Source organism: Ascaphus truei, chromosome 1 (genome assembly GCF_040206685.1).
Source record: "Ascaphus truei isolate aAscTru1 chromosome 1, aAscTru1.hap1, whole genome shotgun sequence".
Lineage (NCBI taxonomy): Eukaryota > Metazoa > Chordata > Amphibia > Anura > Ascaphidae > Ascaphus > Ascaphus truei.
The window spans coordinates 309,119,468-309,139,005 of record NC_134483.1 but is presented as its reverse complement, the minus strand read 5'-3'; the positions used below and the strand labels follow the sequence as shown (position 1 = coordinate 309,139,005).

The window sequence follows — 19,538 nt, the reverse complement described above, 5'->3', positions numbered from 1 at the left end:
AAATACTAATAGTCCAATTTCTATGATGGTCGAGTGTAAAGCTTTTGTTGCCATTTGACAACACACTTTTTTTTTAAGCTACTCTTTTTGAGCTTGGCGGCAAAGAGAGTACTACTGTACCTTTAAATAAGATTATCAAGAAATGGATGGCCATCCAATGAAAAGATACATTATTTAACTCATGTTGATGTAAGCCTTCAGCTTTCAAATGCTGCAGTTGCATGTCTTTCTTTAAACGCATTGTATTCACCCAACATGATTATGCGAATTCTGTTTTAATTATGTTTTTTGTTTGACACACAGATTTTCTCAAGACAAAAATTCAAAAGAATATCTGTAGTAATAAAGTACTATGGCTCTGTTCCTAATGAGATGGCTAATTGGAACAAGTTTCATTTGCTAGTGCTGCAATTACATAATTAATTGTGCGTCTTTGATGTCTACACTCCATTACTAAGGTGACAAACCTTCAATTTTTTTCTTTAATGTGTTCAGTCATATAATATTGCAGCCTCCAACCTGATGAGAGTACCATAATTCCTGTCTGATATGAAGAATAGAACTGTAGCTTGTCAGGGACTTTTCTAAGGTCACTTTGTCTCTGTGAGATAAAGAAAAATGACTTCCTTTCCCTATCTGCTCAGAGGTGCTTAAAGTCAACTAATGATTGCAGGAAGGGTTTCAATTACTGGAGATTTGTTCACTTGCTTCATTGAATAATGAAAGGAAATCTTTTCTCACACAGACATGCAGAAAAGAGAAATCAATAATCTTTTTTAATACCCCCCTTAGTGTACAGTATTACAATATTGGTCATAGAGATTTGAAATTTAATTATCAAACATAAATGTTTTTTTTGAAAGCTACATTATGACAACATACAGTATAGCAAGAGACTTCTGAGGTCTGGAAAGCTTGGTATGCAACTCGTGTATCATTTTGGTCTGTTAACATTTATTGATAGCTATAACTAATATATTGTTCACATTAAAACTTTTAGTTTTAGTGCCAGAGACATTTATAACACACTGTGTACAGTCCACTATGGATTAGAAGAATTTTGAAACAACGGAGTGGCAAATTTTTTCTAACCTGTTTTTTATTTGTCATCACAGCAATTATCAATGTACTTTATGCATGATAGCTAAATGCTACCTATTTCATACAACTAATTTGTCACAGAGACTGGAACCAAAGAAAATAAAAGACGAAATGAACATAGAAATACACACACAGCACAGTATATTACAGCAGATGGCCAAACTTGGTTTGGGTGAATAAATAGGTTAGATTAACTAAAATATGCAACGGTTGTACAGTTACAGTATGTTAAGTCTATAGCAAGAAACACTGGGTTCCAGTGTTAAAGTATGACTGATTAATATTCTAAACCTTCACTTGAGCTTTGGCAGCAAAAAATGGACACGAGTAGACATCTGGCACATATATCTAGGTTGGCTAATGACCAGAATGTAATGCTTAACATTGCCATTTGTTATTGAGTGCATGTTAGCAATGTTCTATTATCAATACTGTTTCTTTATTTTACAAATGTTCTGAATTTAGTTCAAAACAAATATCAGTATCTCTTAATCACATGGATTTCAAGTAAATAAAAAATATATATTTTATTTTAAACTCTCTACGAAGGTTACACATAACGTTTTGCATAACTTCTGTACACAATTTACTTAGCCATGCAAGTGCTTATGTAGTCCCTACTGATAATTGCTGTTGATGGAGTTAAAGTAATGTAGCATAATGCTACGTTAACACCAGAAACTATCATTCTTAATAGGGACTCTGTAAGCACTTGCAGCAATCAGTCCCTGTTACCAAACAGAAGTTGCGCAAGAATGTACAAAACTTTTGCGGCAAGTTAAAAAAAAATGTTTTTAATGCAATGGGCAAGCGATGTACTATACCGTGCAGAAAACATAATTAATCACCAAGAACTGCACAGCAGAGCTTAAAATCCTGCCTGCTCCTGTACATCTATATCTTTACAACTTTTTCTAATTTATCAAGTATCAAAGACAAACTGAAAATGCCAATTTCTGCCTGGCATGGGATATTAAATAACTACATGGTATTAATTGGCTTGAGGAACAATTTGCTTGATGCAACATCCATTAGCCTAATTAAATGTTACAGTATTTTCTTAATCAAATGTATTCAATTTTAGTCTAGAATGCTACCATTTCTCTATATTTATATACTTACTAATAATTTGTAGAAATAGCCGTGTTAGTCCTGTTGCGATTGTGCAGAGTAAATAATTACTTCAGTATTAGGTGATACCTTTTTTATTTGGACTAACAATTGATACTATAAGACAAGCTTTCAAGAGTTCTCTCTCTTCCTCAGGTCGGCAATACTGATTTACAATACACAGATTGCAATAGCTTTCTTTTTTTTATATCTGTGTTAAGCTCATGGAATCCATGTAAACCTGTATTTCTGACCTAAGGAAAAGAGTAGAACTCTTGAAAGCTTGTCATAATACTGTACCTTTTTTTTATTTACTGTAGACTAATCATTTATATCACCTAATACTGAAGTACTTATATGTTTGATATAACTTCTTCATATGGAGAACAACTCTTTTATATGTGACAGGAAAACTAAGAAATGTACTGCATAATTGATGAATTTACCTTGTGTTACTAGCATTAAAGCTGCGGACCAACAATATCCTACATGTGTTTTTTTTTTAATAAATCAGTTCTGTACTACGAGAAAATACTTTATTTTTCTTAAAAAACTCTGAATTACATTTTTAATGTATCATAATGTAACAAGCAATTTTTGTTTCTATAGCAACAATTTACAAAGTCTCATTCCCTTCCTCTTCTGAGACAGGCTCTGGCACACCCTTTTTTGAGCCCAGCCCTCTCTCTAGCAGTGCACAAATTATATCTAGTGACAGCCTGGTCACATGATCTTCACCACTGAACTTTGTATCTTTGTCCTCTTCTGGTGCACTGACGGCCATTTAGTGAATTCCTAAGCTGAATCTTCGCTGATCGATCGGCACCTTAGATAATTACTTTATATTATTGTATTTTCCATGTAAGAGTATTATAATTCAGCAACAATCTGGAAGGTATATTCCTCTTCATTAGTTTGTGATCAATATTTAAAGTCCCTCTTTCAATTTCAGGTTCTTTATTGCCATGCTTGTAGCAAAAGCTTCCATTTCTGGCATGCTGAGGCTGAGTAACCTGCCTTAGTAAGGAAATTCTACAGCAAATTAATTTTATCTTGCTTGCAAAAGTATCTCTTTTGTGGGAATTGTAGTATGTTTTATGAGCCAAGCAAGTGCAATGTTAACCTCATCTGCATAGGAATGGCAGGGAATTAGCATAAACAGCAATTTACACTGAAGAATGTGTTAAAAGTCCAATTTGCTTATTTCACATTTCACTTGTTCATGGATTTCTCAGTGCACTTTATGTTTTAGCAAATGCGTTTTAAAGCATAACATAGCAACACAATACCTTTTATTTTGTTAAAGAGAATTTACCTCTGCAACAACATTCCAGTAACTGGTATCTTTGTCATTAATACAGGTGAGTAGGGTGAACCCATAGTAAGTAGCTGTTGGACCTGAAACTGGCACAATAATATAGACCCGTGTTTCTCACATTTCCTCGTCACACTGCAGCCAAACAGAGATAATAATCTACAGTGTTATCTCTGAACACATGGTATGCCCCTGCTCGTCCCCTGCGCTCTACCCATAACTGTCTCCTTTCCAACTCTACTGCCCTCTCTCGCCTTCAACCTTTTCCCACACTGACCCTTACATGTGGAACTCCCTCACAATCGGTATACGCCAACCACCTTCTCTGCCCACCTTCAAATCAAACCTTAAAACTCATCTCATAAATGACGCATTTCCGTAGCCCAGACTAATGGCTACTGTCTGACACCCACAGTCGCTCCTAGCAACAATTGTTGCCAAGCACTGCCATCTACTGCACCTATTCCCTCACCTGCTGTCTCTGTAACTCTCCCAACATACCACTCCAGGGCACAGATTTCCTTTCCTATGGTCTAATTTTGATTGTTGTATTATTGTATTATACTTCCAGGTACTGTATTGTCTATTTGGTAAAGTGCTGAGTGCACCGTGGGCACTATATACAGATATACATACTACAACCATCTAATCGCACATTTACATATGTGTGTATATATGTGTAAATATATATATATATATATATATATATATATATATATATATATATAACTTTGTGCTTGGTAATTCATTGATTTTGTTTTCTAAAATTTGGTTTAGCTGGGGTGTCCCAAATAGAGGGCTAAGAACACTGTCTTTGTCCTTTTGTTTATGTATTCTATTGTCTGAAATAATATTTTATGTGACTATTGCATTTTTAAGCTCTGCATTTTATTTCTAGGACACCATTTATTTATTTGAATACAAGATTAATTGAGAAACACGTGATACAAATTGAGTTTTCCAAGTGCTACATTTAGGTACTAGTCATTGTCAGGCATCCTGAAGCTTGTATGACTATGGAAGACTCCATGTGAATCACCTCATAACCCTACAGTGTGCTTCTCTGGACTTAATCCCTGGCCAATGATCTATTATAACACTAGTTTGATGAGATTTGAATGATATGTTGAGGGATGTAGAATACATTCACCTTGTACAGGCTCTCGTTAACCTACCGGGTACCAGTTCTCATTTGTTTAACAATTCTAATTTTTCATTCTTTGAACATATACAGGTGTCATTAATTCATCCAATATATGTTCTCTCACATTTAACAATTTAACAAATACACATAATCATTAACGCAATATATACTTTTACTCATTCATCTGCAGGGCTTGCATTCTTTCATCTAGAGCAGTGTTTCTCAACCAGGGTTCCATGTTAACCTGGTGCGTCACAATCCTCTGCTAAGGGTGTCACAGCCCCTGGGGAAAACTTTTCCCAGCTTTATGTGTGTGTGATAGGGACAAGTGCTTTGAGTGGGGAGATGGAAGATGTGTGGCTTGAGTAAGAAAAGGGGAGTGAGTGGTGTGTGTTTGAGAGGAGAGAGTAAGTGTGTAACAGTATGTGAGAAGTGGTGTGAAAGTGAGGAGTGGTACAATAAATATGGTATGCATGGGTGGGGGGGGGGTGAGTGGTCTATGTATGTGTGGGGAGAGGGGGAATGTAAGTGGATGTAAGTGTGTGGAGTAGATGAAAGTGCGGTGAATATGTAGTGTATGATTTGGAAAGGGTTGAGAACCATTGATCTAGAGTCTATTCATTTACACACACAAGGAGCACTCTTTATGAATATACCTGTACTAACCATGATTGAATACAGTAGTTCACATTAATACAGTATATGATTTGTGCAACCATCAGTGATTAGATATTATATCATCTCTTGATAATCTGGTACTGTATGTTCTCTGCTAAAAAAAATTGCTTTTGAAACAAGTTAGAGTCTAAAGAAAAATATTAATTGTACAATTATACATTCCCTGCTCACCTTTAAAAAAAAAATCGTTTTTTATACATAAATACATGTATGTACACGTTTTTAGTATCTGTTCTGTTGCAACAGATAGTGACATAAGTTATTTTGAAGATACATAAGCAAGATTTAGACTATTTTGGGCTCCTATAAAAAGTATTTTGACTAGATTGTATGGCACGTATTTTACAATTTTGCAAGTTTCCAGTCACATAAAATGGTACAAGTTCTTTGAAATCTGGAGGGATGTATGACAATTGGTCCATGTGTGAAAAATGAGTTCCTGCATGCATGATTAACTGCCTCGATACCGTGATGTAAAAACAAGATGTTCCTTTGACCTTATAGGAATGCATTGACTGTTGTGTATTCTGTTAAGTGGAACGTACAAGCATGAATTGTTGCTATGGATGAGGTTATGTAGAAATTCCAGCAGTAGGATCTTTCACTGCTCTTCACATTTGGAGCTGTACAGGATACTATTTCATAAAGAGTATCAAAAATTATTAGCTATGGCCTTGAATAAACTTCTCACTGCTAATTTAATTAGGTAGGAAAGGTCTTCCTGATATATAGGAGTCTCATATAAGAGTGATGTACTGATTTCAATAAAAAAAATAGTGGTTTCAGAGATAAAAACCTGCATATCCTACAATCAAAATAACTACATTCAATTCGATTTTATTTTTCTTTGATACATGTGCTAAAGATTTTTTTGACTAATAATAAAGCCACCATTTGGTAGCTCAGAGACGATGATATATAACTCTCTTAACATTTATAACGTTATCACGAAGTGTAATATTTGAGAGTCAAGGAAGATTGATTTAAACTAATAACAACATTTTACTTTATTTTCTTTCCTGATTGACAATGTCCTATAATGCATTCAAAAGTAGTGAATTTTAAGCAGGAAGAGATGAAGTCTAAAATCAATTTCCTGCCCATTGCACAGTATAGTCAGTATATCTGAATGTATATAACTCACGCTTATACATTGTGTGTGTATGTATATAATAGCTATTTTATTGATATATATATATATATATATATATAGTCTATATCTCAACGCCATAAAATAAAGTCTACATCTCCCAGTATGTAGTAGAGATCAAAATACAGACTATTGCACAGTCAGCAACCAAACAAAGTAAAAGCAGAACACCATGTCCAATGTTCTCCAGGAGAACCTACCCCAGGAACAAAGTGCTGGTAAAGATATAGTCCATATTTTGGCCAATAATACTCACTGGGTTTAAAAAAAAAAATGAAACTACAAACTGTTATTGAAGGTCAATGAGAGTTTCCATGTGGTTGTGCCCCAATAGTTCCAGGCTGATGAATAGCCCCAACTGTGTTCTATCCTTAGTGACTCTGGCATCTCTAGTATTTGTGTGCCCCAAACAAGCAAAAGAGACTGCCTATAATACCCATATTGTTGACAGAAGCAGATATTTCAATTGAAAGTAGCTAATTAAAATAATCAAACAGTTATGAAATAGGAATAAGTATTTTTTCTTACTGGGTAAGATGGTGACATTGACTTTCATGCTGTGATTTCCAAGCTGGTTGGACACTGTACATTTATATTCTCCGGCGTCTGCATTGGAAGCTTTGCTAATGTGGAGTTCTGAAGACTTTCTGTGGGTTGAAAAATTGGCATTTATTAAAATTTCTATCTGGCAGAATACAGCTACGTCAATGTTGGAAATAAACATACAGTAGGTACACCAAATGCACATTACAACTTAGGTATTTAATAGTGACTTAACGTAAAGCAGTACTAAATCAAGTAAATGTAGTCAAATGAACAGAATATAGTGTAAATGTGTGCCTTCTACCATTCCAAAACTGTCATTATTTAAAGAAAGAATAAGCTACAGTAAAATGTACTCCTTTGAAGACAATTATTTATTTATTGTTGCCTCCCTCTCAGCTGTGCAATGGTCAATAGTGGAATAGTCCTTGTTCATTTTTGATTACTAGAGGGGTTGCAGTTTAAGGGGATTATACTATATCAACCAAAGTGGCTGATTGGGCTTCTTTTGGCCAAAATCTTCTGTTGACGTTAGTGAGAATCACAAGCTTTAGATGATATAGAATAACCCCCTAAATGGTTGTGGTGCACATTTCCCAAGATGCATTGGAGCCATACAACATTCAGGGTTTGTGTAAGAGTTACAGATTTGAAGGAACTGCAGATAAATGCTCAGCATTGTTATTCATTGGAACTTAGTGATAGCTGTAAATCTGGCTGCAGCTCTCCCAACGTTTTCTGACACTGGATTTATAATGGCAACAGAAGAATGCAGGTTTGAAACAGTTCACTTACAGTAACTCAAGGCAAAAAGTTACTGTGATCACATGAAACAATTTTTTATAAAATGGAGTACTTTTCAACTGTAGTAGGTAGAAATGGGAGAACATTTGGTGAATATTTGACTTATGCACACCACAGAGCATTCAGAAAAAGTAAGCATTAGTTTAAAAAACTGTAAGGCACGATTGTGTTACTGAAAGCTTAACAATTGTCATTAAAATTGCTGGTTTGTTTGAAAAACTCTTACTTTCTAGAGACTATACAGTAAATGGGATTTTTGGGGACAATATGGTCAAATTACTATTGATATTTGAAAGTCTGTAAAGTCATCTTCTGTTTTTTTTTTTATACAATTCATGAGAATGTCTACAAAGTGAACAGGGACACCTCACAAACCTCTAGTAATGGGGAGGCAAACCCTAACAAAATCTTGCTGATGGGAATATGCTAAATTACTGTACAGTGTAACACGAGAGAAGTAACATTAATTCACTTTTACAATTTTTGCTCAAATAACACATCCCTTTGTATCATTTAATGTAGTAGTTGTGAAATAGTGCTTGAATCATCTCCCATGTTACATCTAGTGCCTTTTGACATTTTGTCTGTCTATTTCTATTTTTTACCTACAGTATCATGTGAACAAGTGAATCTAAAAAAAGCAGAAGGGTTATTTTTGGGAGGCAATTATCTACAATAAGAACAAAAATGGAAAATGTATACAATGCAAATGTATCCAAAATACAGATATTTTGTATATTAAAACATATATTGAAGAAAGTATATTGATATTACAAATAAAACATTATTGACTAGGAATTATAGGTTATATGGTTGAACATGCTAATCCAGTTGAAAAGGACTTGAAGAGACTCCAGCATATAACTTTCAAAGTCTACCATCGACTGTACTTCAGTATTATAGGATTGTTTAAACTGTTGTAAAAATAATTTCATTTCATTTTGGCATGCCATTTCCTAAACTTTGCAAAGAATTTAGATACTGCAGATAGGCACTATGGAAATAGACAAATTCATAAATAAGTGAATAAATATAATCCAATGTTGGATGTTTTCTTTTGTGCCAACATAATGTTTTCATTGATATGTAGACAGAACTCTCAGCTGTCTGGACTGATGTCATCAATAAAATTGTTGCAATTAATGCTAATGACACTCCTCTATGTCAGCAGGTACTATATTACCAATACGTCACTGCATTTTAGATGGTAACCCTTCATATCCATAAATTACTTTTAATCATGTCACTGGCTACAGCTGATTGCAAAACGAAACCTAGATTTGTGTTGGTTGTGAAACCTTTAAATGGACCAACAAGAATGCTCTTTATGGATAAAATTGCAGTGTATAGAGGTTTCAGAACATCAACTTTGAACTACAGGTAATGCTTTCAATAGTTTTTTTTTCATTTGTAGCTATTCATCTATAATGTGTTTATGTATTGAAAGCTATCAGTTGCCCCAAACAATAAGCCCTTTAAACACAGGCGTATTCTTTCACCACATTCAGGCATTTTGTAAAGATTCACTTTTTTAATAAAATATTCATCATTCATTGAATACATTTCTTAACGCAGCAGTATGCCACAGGCAAGCAGATGGCAAAAAATGATGTGTTACCTTGTTTTCAAACATAACATAAATATTGAAAACATAAGAAATGGAATGTGAAGTTCTCTTATTTCATGTAAGTTGGAATCAAATATACTATATACAGTACTAACATTCTGTACATCTTTTGGTGGCAGATGGTTGTATAACAAGCATAACCTTGACTGGGAGCGATTTTAATGTGCACAGCGCACTAAATATTACGCTTTACAAGTACCTTGTGATACCTTTCCCTAAATTCCTACACAAGATACATACTGTATCTGGATTACAAGATCATGTACAACAACTCTCACCTGTAAATATTAAAGTTGGTCCAATAAATGATGCCAACATCTGCAAGGTGTCCTGCTTCAGACATTTCAATTTGCATATTACAGTATATATTCTAAATATGTTTTTTTTTTTTTTTTTTTTAAAGGAAAGGTTTTAATTGTGTGTCCAAGATAATGCAATTCTAACCTACTTCCTCTCATTGATCATTCATAACACTTAAAGAGTAATAATTAAGTATGGCCCTGTGAATAGTATTTCTTTCACCATTTGCACAAATTCCAAAATGCATCACTGAAACTTACTTAGATTTTTTCCGTATCTTAATGTTGCTAGGCTTGTTTTCCGCTTTGTTTTTTGCGCTGATTTCTTTCTCTTCCTTGAACCATTTAAATTTCAGAGAGGGCTGTTCAGAAATGGCTTCACACTTGAGGACCAACTTTTTGCCCTCTTGGACTCTCTGGCTTTTCATCTCTTTCAGTCTAGGAGGTGCAGCTAAAGAAAAAAAAAAGAGAGAGAGAAGCTGTTATACAGTGAATATTGCAGGAGAACTAATGGAATAATATAATAGGATTAAAATATATATATATATATATATATATATATATGCTTAAGTATATCTGGTCACTTTACATGCACATAATCACATACAGGTATATCCAAGATTACTAGCAGTTCCATTCCAAGTGTGTTTACGCAATGCAGTGCACAGCAGGAGTCGCTGGTATTGTTCCAGCAAGCAGTAATGCATAAAAGCACAAGTTGCCAGGGAGCCTGGTGCGCTATGTGTAGGCTCTTATTGGACCTTTTATGAAAAGCATTTTGTTTTCATAAAGTTTCCTGTAATAGAAAGGTCATATTAAAAAAATATATATTTTAAGGGGTTTCAATACAAGCTGTGGTTAACCCTGATGGAATCAACGCCGTACCATGGGTTTTTTGTCCGATCTAATTTCTAAGGATGAGTAGTTGGCACCCAAACGTGCATAAACCTGACCAGTAACATTAATAAAATATAAATACTACATGTCATACATCTGTTTGTTTTGTCTTTTTTTGTTTTTTTTAACTGTTTGGTTTAAATCCCCAAAAGCATTACTTATGTAAGACTACAGAGAACACAAGTACCTTATTTATTATTCTGTACAATACAAATATATTCATATATACAGTATATACCGCTGTACAGTACATATATGGTACTGTTAAAGCAAGGTTAAACAGCTTTAAACAGTCCACAATCCTTTTTTGTTACAACGCAAGGCAAAAGGAGTTGGATATGGTTGCCAACATTTTATCTCATAAAATAATAATAATAAACATGTTTATTTTAAAGATCTGTTAATACAGATAAACAATTTTGACTTATCCACCTGCTTCAAGTGACCATATCATTATCCCTAAACAATTACAGTTAGTATATCTACTTTACTGATATAAGGCCCTACTATATATTGCATCAACCATGCATTGTGTGCCTATATTTCAAATATGTGCACAGTTATGTTGAGTAGTGGTTGAAATTGTATCAGAACATTTGACAAATTTCAATTGTGATGCTTGCACTTTGCTGTATCAGATATCATCATTGCATGTTATTCCAGCATGGGCAATACTGTGTGTTGTATCAATGCCATACATTGTGTTATAACCATGTCTCTTTATTGCTATCACTTCAACCATACCAAAAAAAATATTTCGTCGCTATGCACACACTTCAGAATCAGACGGTCTATAACCCAGTAATATTTTATTACTATTATGTTTTTATTAGCCTTTAGGGAGAGAGGTGGGCAAAAAGAAGACAACCACAGCATGCAGCGATCTGCTGTTGACCCTCATTTAAGAGACAGACAGGAGATAAAAAAAAAAGTCTTAGTGGTAATAAAGCTTACTAATTCTAAGTGATTCCTATTCCAAGGAAGTGATGTCTCTGGGGAAAGAAGCTTGTTTCCACAGACATGTCATGTAACAATCTGAAAAAGGTGTGTCTCATTCATTGCTAGCTTTTTGTGCAAAGGAACGGATTATACAGTATATCCTGGGCGGATCAGCACTCCTCAAAAAGCCATCTACTCAGATGCACGACAAAACAGCACACGTGGTATGGAAAAAAGATAGCACTCTCAGGATTGCAAAACGTTACACAAATTTATTGCGCCACGAGTAAAAATCTATTTTATTCAGACCCCCAGCATTGACAAATCACCCACCAGGGTCCGAAATGTCAATTTTTTTTAACTCTTGTAGAAATAAATATATGTATATATATTTTATTATATCGAAGATAATCTTGCTTTATAGGGTCTTGCTATTGTGTCAATAAGTTAACATGATCCATAAACCATTTAGGCGTTTGGGATCAAATAATATTTTTTTTTTTTAAAGAATGAGACTGCATAGAGTGAGTCATCCTCTTAATGTAAGACATGACTGACCTTCAAAAGCTAGAAAAAGATTTCTCAATGTTGTACTTTTAGAGATTAAATATCCATATGCACATTATTTAATCTGAAGAAGCTATACAATTGTGATTCTTGTCTGGGGTAATTTATAGTTGTATATTATAGAAGACATAAGCTTATTATACTGTACAGAAGGGAAACTGTAAACATAAGACATACATGACTCTACTAAAATCTCTCTAGTCTGGAAAGACAGGGTTTGTAACAAATGACAATCTTATTTACTAGCTCACCATCAAAGTCAACAATTAACTACCGGCTATAAAGCTGCACTAATGTCACACAAATTAAACTAGTCCAAAACAATATGAGTAATTCCTTAAGTTAACTGTGGGGTAGATCCTCAGAAGTGCACTAAAGAAAGGCAAATAATGTTGTTTACCTAATTAGGTAACGACATTATTTTTCCTTAATTTAACAGGGATCCTCAAAGTTAATTATACATAGTATATTAATAAAGTCCGTTAGCAAACACACCATCGTTACGTTACCTGCTTTTTCCAATACACTGCACATGCGCATTGGTCAAACTTTAAGGCACATTTTTAACAGATGTTCATGTGTGTTACCAAAAGCTAATGCAAATAGTAAGTAGGGGGTCCCCGGAGCTGAAATTAATGCGGTTCAGCTCTGGAGACCTCCATGTTTCCTATGCATAAAAAAAAGAAGGGAGCCCAAAGGGCTGCTTTAAGGCGACATCAGGATCCTGGGTATAAATAGACAAAGAAGGGTGAGAAGACTTTTTTTCTGTATTTCTGCCATACCCGATGAAGGATTCTGGGAGGTTTGATAGCTTTTAACATATCAACTACACGCTAGCACGCGCACGCACTATGCACATATGCATTGGTGCCCTAGTGTTTGTTTCGCTGTGAGCTACTGTACATAGCTCACGCCATATCCTGCACTATGAACGCAGCATTAGACTGGTGGCGGCCCGGGAGTTCCATTCAGAAACAGGGAGCCCCACTGTGTTAACACCTCTAGGGCAGCCAGATAACTGGGCTTTTCGGTGTGGGGGAGCTGCGGGGCAGGCTTCGTTCATCGGCAGTTTCCTCACGCCCAAAACTAACCTAGATAGCCCTACACCAGGGGTGTGCAAACTTTCTAGTCTGCGTCCCCCTGCCTGGTCTCGCTCCCTGCTCATGCCCCCCTTCCCCCCACCTTGTCACCGGTGTTTCTGACGTCACGACGTCATTTGTCAGAAGCCATTGGAGATCAGGTAAGGGAGTTACAGAGTCCTTGTGTGATCCCCTGGCATTTAATTTAAATATTTTGGGGAAGAGCGCAGGGCCTCTGTAAGCACTGCGCCCCCCCTCCCCCACCCCAAGAAAATCTTGCGCCCCCAGTTTGTGCACCCCTGCTCTACACCACTGACTGGTAATGGAAGTAATTGAAACAGTGAAATAGAGAGCCCATTTAAAAAAAATGTATCTTTCCACTGGAACTTTGGTCACTCCATATAAAGGAGTGGACTAATGATAAGACTAAGTATAAAGGCACTGTACTTCAAGTAGGGTAGCACAGGTTCAGAATTCAGCGCCTTATAATGTCTGGTTATTCTAGCACTCTAGTGTATGTGTAAGGCACTGAAAGGTTCTGCAGTTCATAAGCAATTTAGGACATTAGTTATTTGTGCATTTACTATGTCATACATACACTTCCTGCATTATATGAGGAAACATGTACAATATTATTATTATCACAGCTATTAGACCTTTTGCATTCTATTCACATTAGATTGACATATTATGCATTATATAAATATCTTATGGGGGAAAAATCTATTATCAAGGAATGTTGACCAATAAATGTGGTTAATCCTGGACAACCACAATTCAGTCAGTTTCAAATATACCTTTTACATAGAATTACAGTCAGGCCCAGACATGCTGATGACACAGTTGTGTGCTATGTACTGATATCAAAAGCACAGGGCCTTTCAGTAGCTGCAAACAGCAGTGGTTCTTGGAATGATACAATGTGAAGTATGCTTACTGATATAGATTCCTCGTCCTTTTGTTAGATGTATCTGAGAAATAACATCCGTCCTTCTGCAATCAATGTTTATGCATGTTGTGTTTATAGATATTGCAATCTGCTATGCACCATCCTTCAAGAATGTTTGGCCTAAGCATGCCGTTCTAAGTCTAAATTACATCTCTACTATTTCATAAAGTCTGATCATGTATAGGATCGATTTCTAGAAGGGGAAAGTCTTTCTATTATACATTCTTTGTAATTGATGACTAAATAGACTATTTTGTGTCAGTTCTAGGGGAAACTATTATTTTTTCTTTTCAAATGTGCCATTTCTAGGAAGAGTACAAGATAAATGGGAGAGACGGGTAATACTACAGCTCCTGAATGCTCCTGCCTGTTTAAAATTTAGGATTTTGAACAAGACCTGCAAAAATGCATGCAAAAAATGTAAGACAGTGCCTGAAAAGGGTAATATAAAGATGATTATCATTTGTTTTTGAAGCAAAGTAGATGGCTGTCCACCCCTGGTCACAACTCTCCAAATGGCACCACTTGACCCACTATAAGTGAAAACTGTTAGTTTGTCACTATAATGTACAGTAAATAGAAATACCACTTCTGAGCACATTCACGTCTCATGGGCACATATTGAGGAGAAGGAATACGTTTTGTCATGTATTATCTTGCTGAGTTTAAAGCTGCAGATCAAACTGCCGTTTCTTAAAAAAAATTTCAATTCAATATGTGCATCAATACCTTCTGCAAACTGACAAGTGATTAGCCAAGTTGCAGATCGATCTGTTCTCCTGTCATCGATCACTTTGCTCGGGGTTATTTAATTCAATTATTGCTGCAGAACAGTACCCACAATGCAAAGTTCTGTGTGGAAGATCATGTGACCAGGCAGTTAGTAGGTACAATTGGTGCACTGCTAGAGAGATGGCAGGGATCAAGTGCCAGAGCCTGTCTCAGAAGGGGAAGGGGGTATGACTTTGTAAATGGTTTCTCTAGAAACAAAAATGGTTGCTATATTAGAATACATTCAAAATGTCTTTAAAAATTGTTTTAAAGAAATGCTACAAGTATTTTCTCACCTAACTGAATTTTTATTTTTAAAAGCACACTTGGAGGATATTGCTTGAACTGCAGCTTTAAGACTTTAATCTTAATGAGTCAAATAATAACAAAGATACAAAATAAGGTATGTTGTGAAAAAAATGACAAAAAGGCTCCACCGTACAGTGTATAGCAAATAAAAATGGAATTCTGGGCAATTTAATGCAAATGAGCACTCACAGTGTCACCTTTTACTGTACTTCTTAACTTGGGGCACTATAAGCTTATGCCTGCTGTATTACACAGCTTTTCAGCACAGCCTGGGTTAAAGAAATGCATAGCCAAGAAACCTACTTACAGACAGCGATTTTGACCACATGTGAGGATGGTTATACTGGCTTTGCAATGTGTTTTCATTTGCATGTCATTACCCAGAATCCCTGCCTGCAGTGGAAGTAATTTTATTTGCTATACACTGTACGGTGGAGCTTTTTTTGTCACTTTTTTACACACCCCAACTTATTTTGTATCTTTGTTAATATAAGTAACTCCTTAAGACTAAAACCTTAAACTCAACAAGATAATAAATGGCAAAATGTATTCCTTCTCCTCAATATGTGCTCATGTTTGAGCAGCATATGAACTAGCAGTAATTTAAGAAACTAGATATATCTGAGACTTCTCCAACAAGCAAACAAATAATTATTATAATTTAAGTTGTGTTTAATTTGTTATCTACTTTTTTTTCGGTTTAAATAGTACTTATGCCCATATAGTATACCGTACTTACTAAGAAGGGCTATTCCACAAGATACTTTATGCTTGTGTAATACACTTTCCCTCACCCCCTGGGAGATATAGCAGCTACGGTGTATGCGGTGCGTTATCTGCGTCTCACAGGAGGCCTGAACCTCCACTACTGGGAGCCTGGGGTGTACATGATCTGGTTGACAACAGCGCCTCCACCTGCGCAGGATCCTAACAATGTGGGATAACCCCGTGCAGGACAATATAATACACACCAGTAGAATATAACAGGTTTTACTGAACAGGATATAATACGATTACCCCACTATATATATATATATATATATATATATATATATATATACAGTGGTTGACAAATCACCAAAAAATCTACTCGCCACACAAAAAAATCTACTCGCCACCTAGTACCAAACGTGTGCTGCTTGGGCCAATATTTACTCGCCCGGGGGTTAAATCCACTCACCCGGGGCGAGCAAATGTATAGGTTTGTCGAACACTATATATATATATATATATATATATACACACACACACACACTCCCAACCCCTTTACACCAAGTGAGTGTCCCCACAGTACAAAGTGTGCTTGGCACCAATACCCTGATGTCCTTTTACTCAATGTCAAGGCCCACACAAAAGTGTGTATGGTAGCACTACCCGTGAACCATTGGTGCACTTTAGTTGAGGTACCTGCCGAGTACTCCAATACCCGGAGCGGCCGATTAACAACAGAGATCCTGGAGATCCAGCAAAAATCTACTCGCCACACAAAAAAATCTACTCGCCACCTAGTACCAAACGTGTGCTGCTTGGGCCAATATTTACTCGCCCGGGGGTTAAATCCACTCACCCGGGGCGAGCAAATGTATAGGTTTGTCGAACACTATATATATATATATATATATACACACACACACACTCCCAACCCCTTTACACCAAGTGAGTGTCCCCACAGTACAAAGTGTGCTTGGCACCAATACCCTGATGTCCTTTTACTCAATGTCAAGGCCCACACAAAAGTGTGTATGGTAGCGCTACCCATGAACCATTGGTGCACTTTAGTTGAGGTACCTGCCGAGTACTCCAATACCCGGAGCGGCCGATTAACAACAGAGATCCTGGAGATCCAGCAAAGTCGCCATCAGCTAAGCCTCTGCCTCTGCGTGGGGTGGGTTCCAGCAGGATGGTACCACCAATAAAATAGTCTTTAATGATGTATGTGCATTCCTTAATAAATATGATCAAAAATACATATACATTATAGTAGAACTTACAAGTACAGTTGAACAATAGAGTGTTGTAATAAATGGAACTTTTTCAGGTTGGGCTAAAGTTGTGAGTGGAGTACCTCAGGGATCAGTACTGGGACCCCTGCTTTTTAACTTGTTTATTAATGACCTTGAGGTTTGGCATCGAGAGCAAAGTCTCCATCATTTATTACACTAAATTGTGTACGGTAGAATCGGAGCAGAATGTAATTTCTCTCCAGAAGAACTTGGGGAGACTGGAAACTTGGGCAGGTAAATGGCAGATAAGGTTTAATATAGATAGATGTAAGGTTATGCATTTGGGAAGCAAGAATAAACAGGCGACTTAATAATTAAATGGGGATAAATTAGGAGAATCCTTGTTGAAGAAAGATTTAGGAGTGCTGGTAGACAGCAGGCTTAGCAATAATGCCCAAAGGCATGCAGTAGCTGCAAAGGCAAACAAGATCTTATCTTGTATTAAACGGGCAATGGATGGAAGAGAAGTAAACATGATTATGCCACTTTATAAAGCATTAGTAAGACCACGCCTTGAATATGGAGTACAATTTTGGGCACCACTCCTTAAAGACATTATGGAACTAGAACTATTTACATTAGAAAAGAGGCGTCTAGAAGGGGATATGATATCTATATACAAATATATTCGGGGACAGTACAAGGAGCATATAAAATAACTATTTATCCCAAGGACAGAAAAAGGACTCAGGGTCATCCGTTAAGGTTGGAGGAAATGAGATTTCACCAGCAACAAAGGAAAGGCTTCTTTACAGTAAGGGCAGTTAAAATGTGAAATCCATTACCCATGGAGACTGTGATGGCAGATACAATAGATTTGTTAAAAAAAGGTTGGACATCTTTTTAGAAAGGAAAGGTATACAGGGATATACCAAATAGGTAAACATGAGAAGGATGTTGATCCAGGGAGTAATCTGATTGCCAATTCTTGGAGTCAGGAAGGAATTTTGTTTTCCCCCTATGAGATACCATTTGATGATATGACACTGGTTTTCTTTTTGTTTGCTTCCTCTGGATCAATATACTGTAGGTATAGATATAGGATAAAGTATCTGTTGTCTAAATTTAGCATAGGTTGAACTTTATGGACGCATGTCTTTTTTTCAACCTCATCTACTATGTAACTATGTAACAGGGGACATCTCTGCAAGGAGGTTACTGCAACTAGGTCTGTAGGGTATCCCCAGTTGGATATGTGTTGTCTGTTTTTATGTATAGTTGTGGATAACTTTTTTCCAATAAATTAATTTTATAAACTCTTGTGTTTTTTCTGGCGAGCTGATCCCTGGTATTAGCCCAGGTCTCCCGTGGCACATATATTACACTGGTAAGTCACAGAAAAGAATGTACAGTAGATGGGTCAATGTGCATATTTTGTTTTGTGTTTGCTACACTACCGACACACTTTATTGAAGTGTGGTCGGTACCGCAAGCCGGGAAATCTCCCGGCTTGCTAGTGGCCGCCCCTCGGCGTGCCGCGCGTCATAGACGCGCGGTCACGCGTCATAGACGCGCGGTCACGCGTCATCGGGAGCGTGCGCCCGCTGCATGCGTGTCCAGGGGCTCCCCGAGGGAGCCCTGGTGTCCCGCGATCGCGGGACAGCGGCAGGGGGTTCCGGGGGACCCGGCGGACCCGGCAGCGGTAGGGAGAGCGCCCTGATCGGAGGGCGCTCTTCCGCTGCTTCGGCGTGCGCCCGTCACACTCGGGCGCGCGCCAGGCTACTGCTGCGGCACAGAACGGGCAAATGCTCGAATAAACTGTGCCGCAGCAGTATATTCTGATTTTTAATCTGTAAAGACCAAAGAGTTTAAAATGACATAGAAATTTAGTATTATAATGGGAACTGTAAGTTAAATTTGTTCTAAACAATTTTCGCTATGGACCTGCTGTTTCTGGTACTTTACATATCTTCCAGATAATATGTATTGTAGACCAGTTTCAGTGGAATTTGAATAGGCATTTAAATACTTTGTTTTATTTGATTAATGCCAACATAATTTTATAATTAGCTTTTATCAGACCTGTTTCAAATGCAAAACTGATACAAAATGATTATTTTGCTGTGTGGACATATATGTTTAGGTTAGGATATATTTGTTTCTTCTGTGTGTTGCTACAGTTCATTTGAAGAAGAAACAGGTTTTAAAAGTTAAAAGATCTATATACAGTAATCTCATCTTTAAAGATTGTGGGTCGCTAAACGTTTTTACAATCTACTTTGAAACTGCATTAAATCTGTCAAAGTAACATGT

At 36.6% G+C, this 19,538-nt stretch overlaps 1 protein-coding gene across 5 annotated transcripts in view; it reads right to left on the bottom strand.

The window, feature by feature from the left end:
- NRG1 (neuregulin 1) overlaps positions 1–19,538 on the bottom strand; it is a 1,149,853-nt gene that overhangs the window by 91,857 nt on the left and 1,038,458 nt on the right. For all 5 annotated transcript variants that reach the window (XM_075604844.1, XM_075604862.1, XM_075604853.1 and 2 more), the window contains exons 2-3: positions 10,033–10,222; positions 7,027–7,145 (exon numbers count right to left, since the gene is read on the bottom strand). In XM_075604844.1, coding sequence (XP_075460959.1) covers positions 7,027–7,145; positions 10,033–10,222 — 309 coding nt within the window. The remainder of the gene's footprint in view (positions 1–7,026; positions 7,146–10,032; positions 10,223–19,538) is intronic.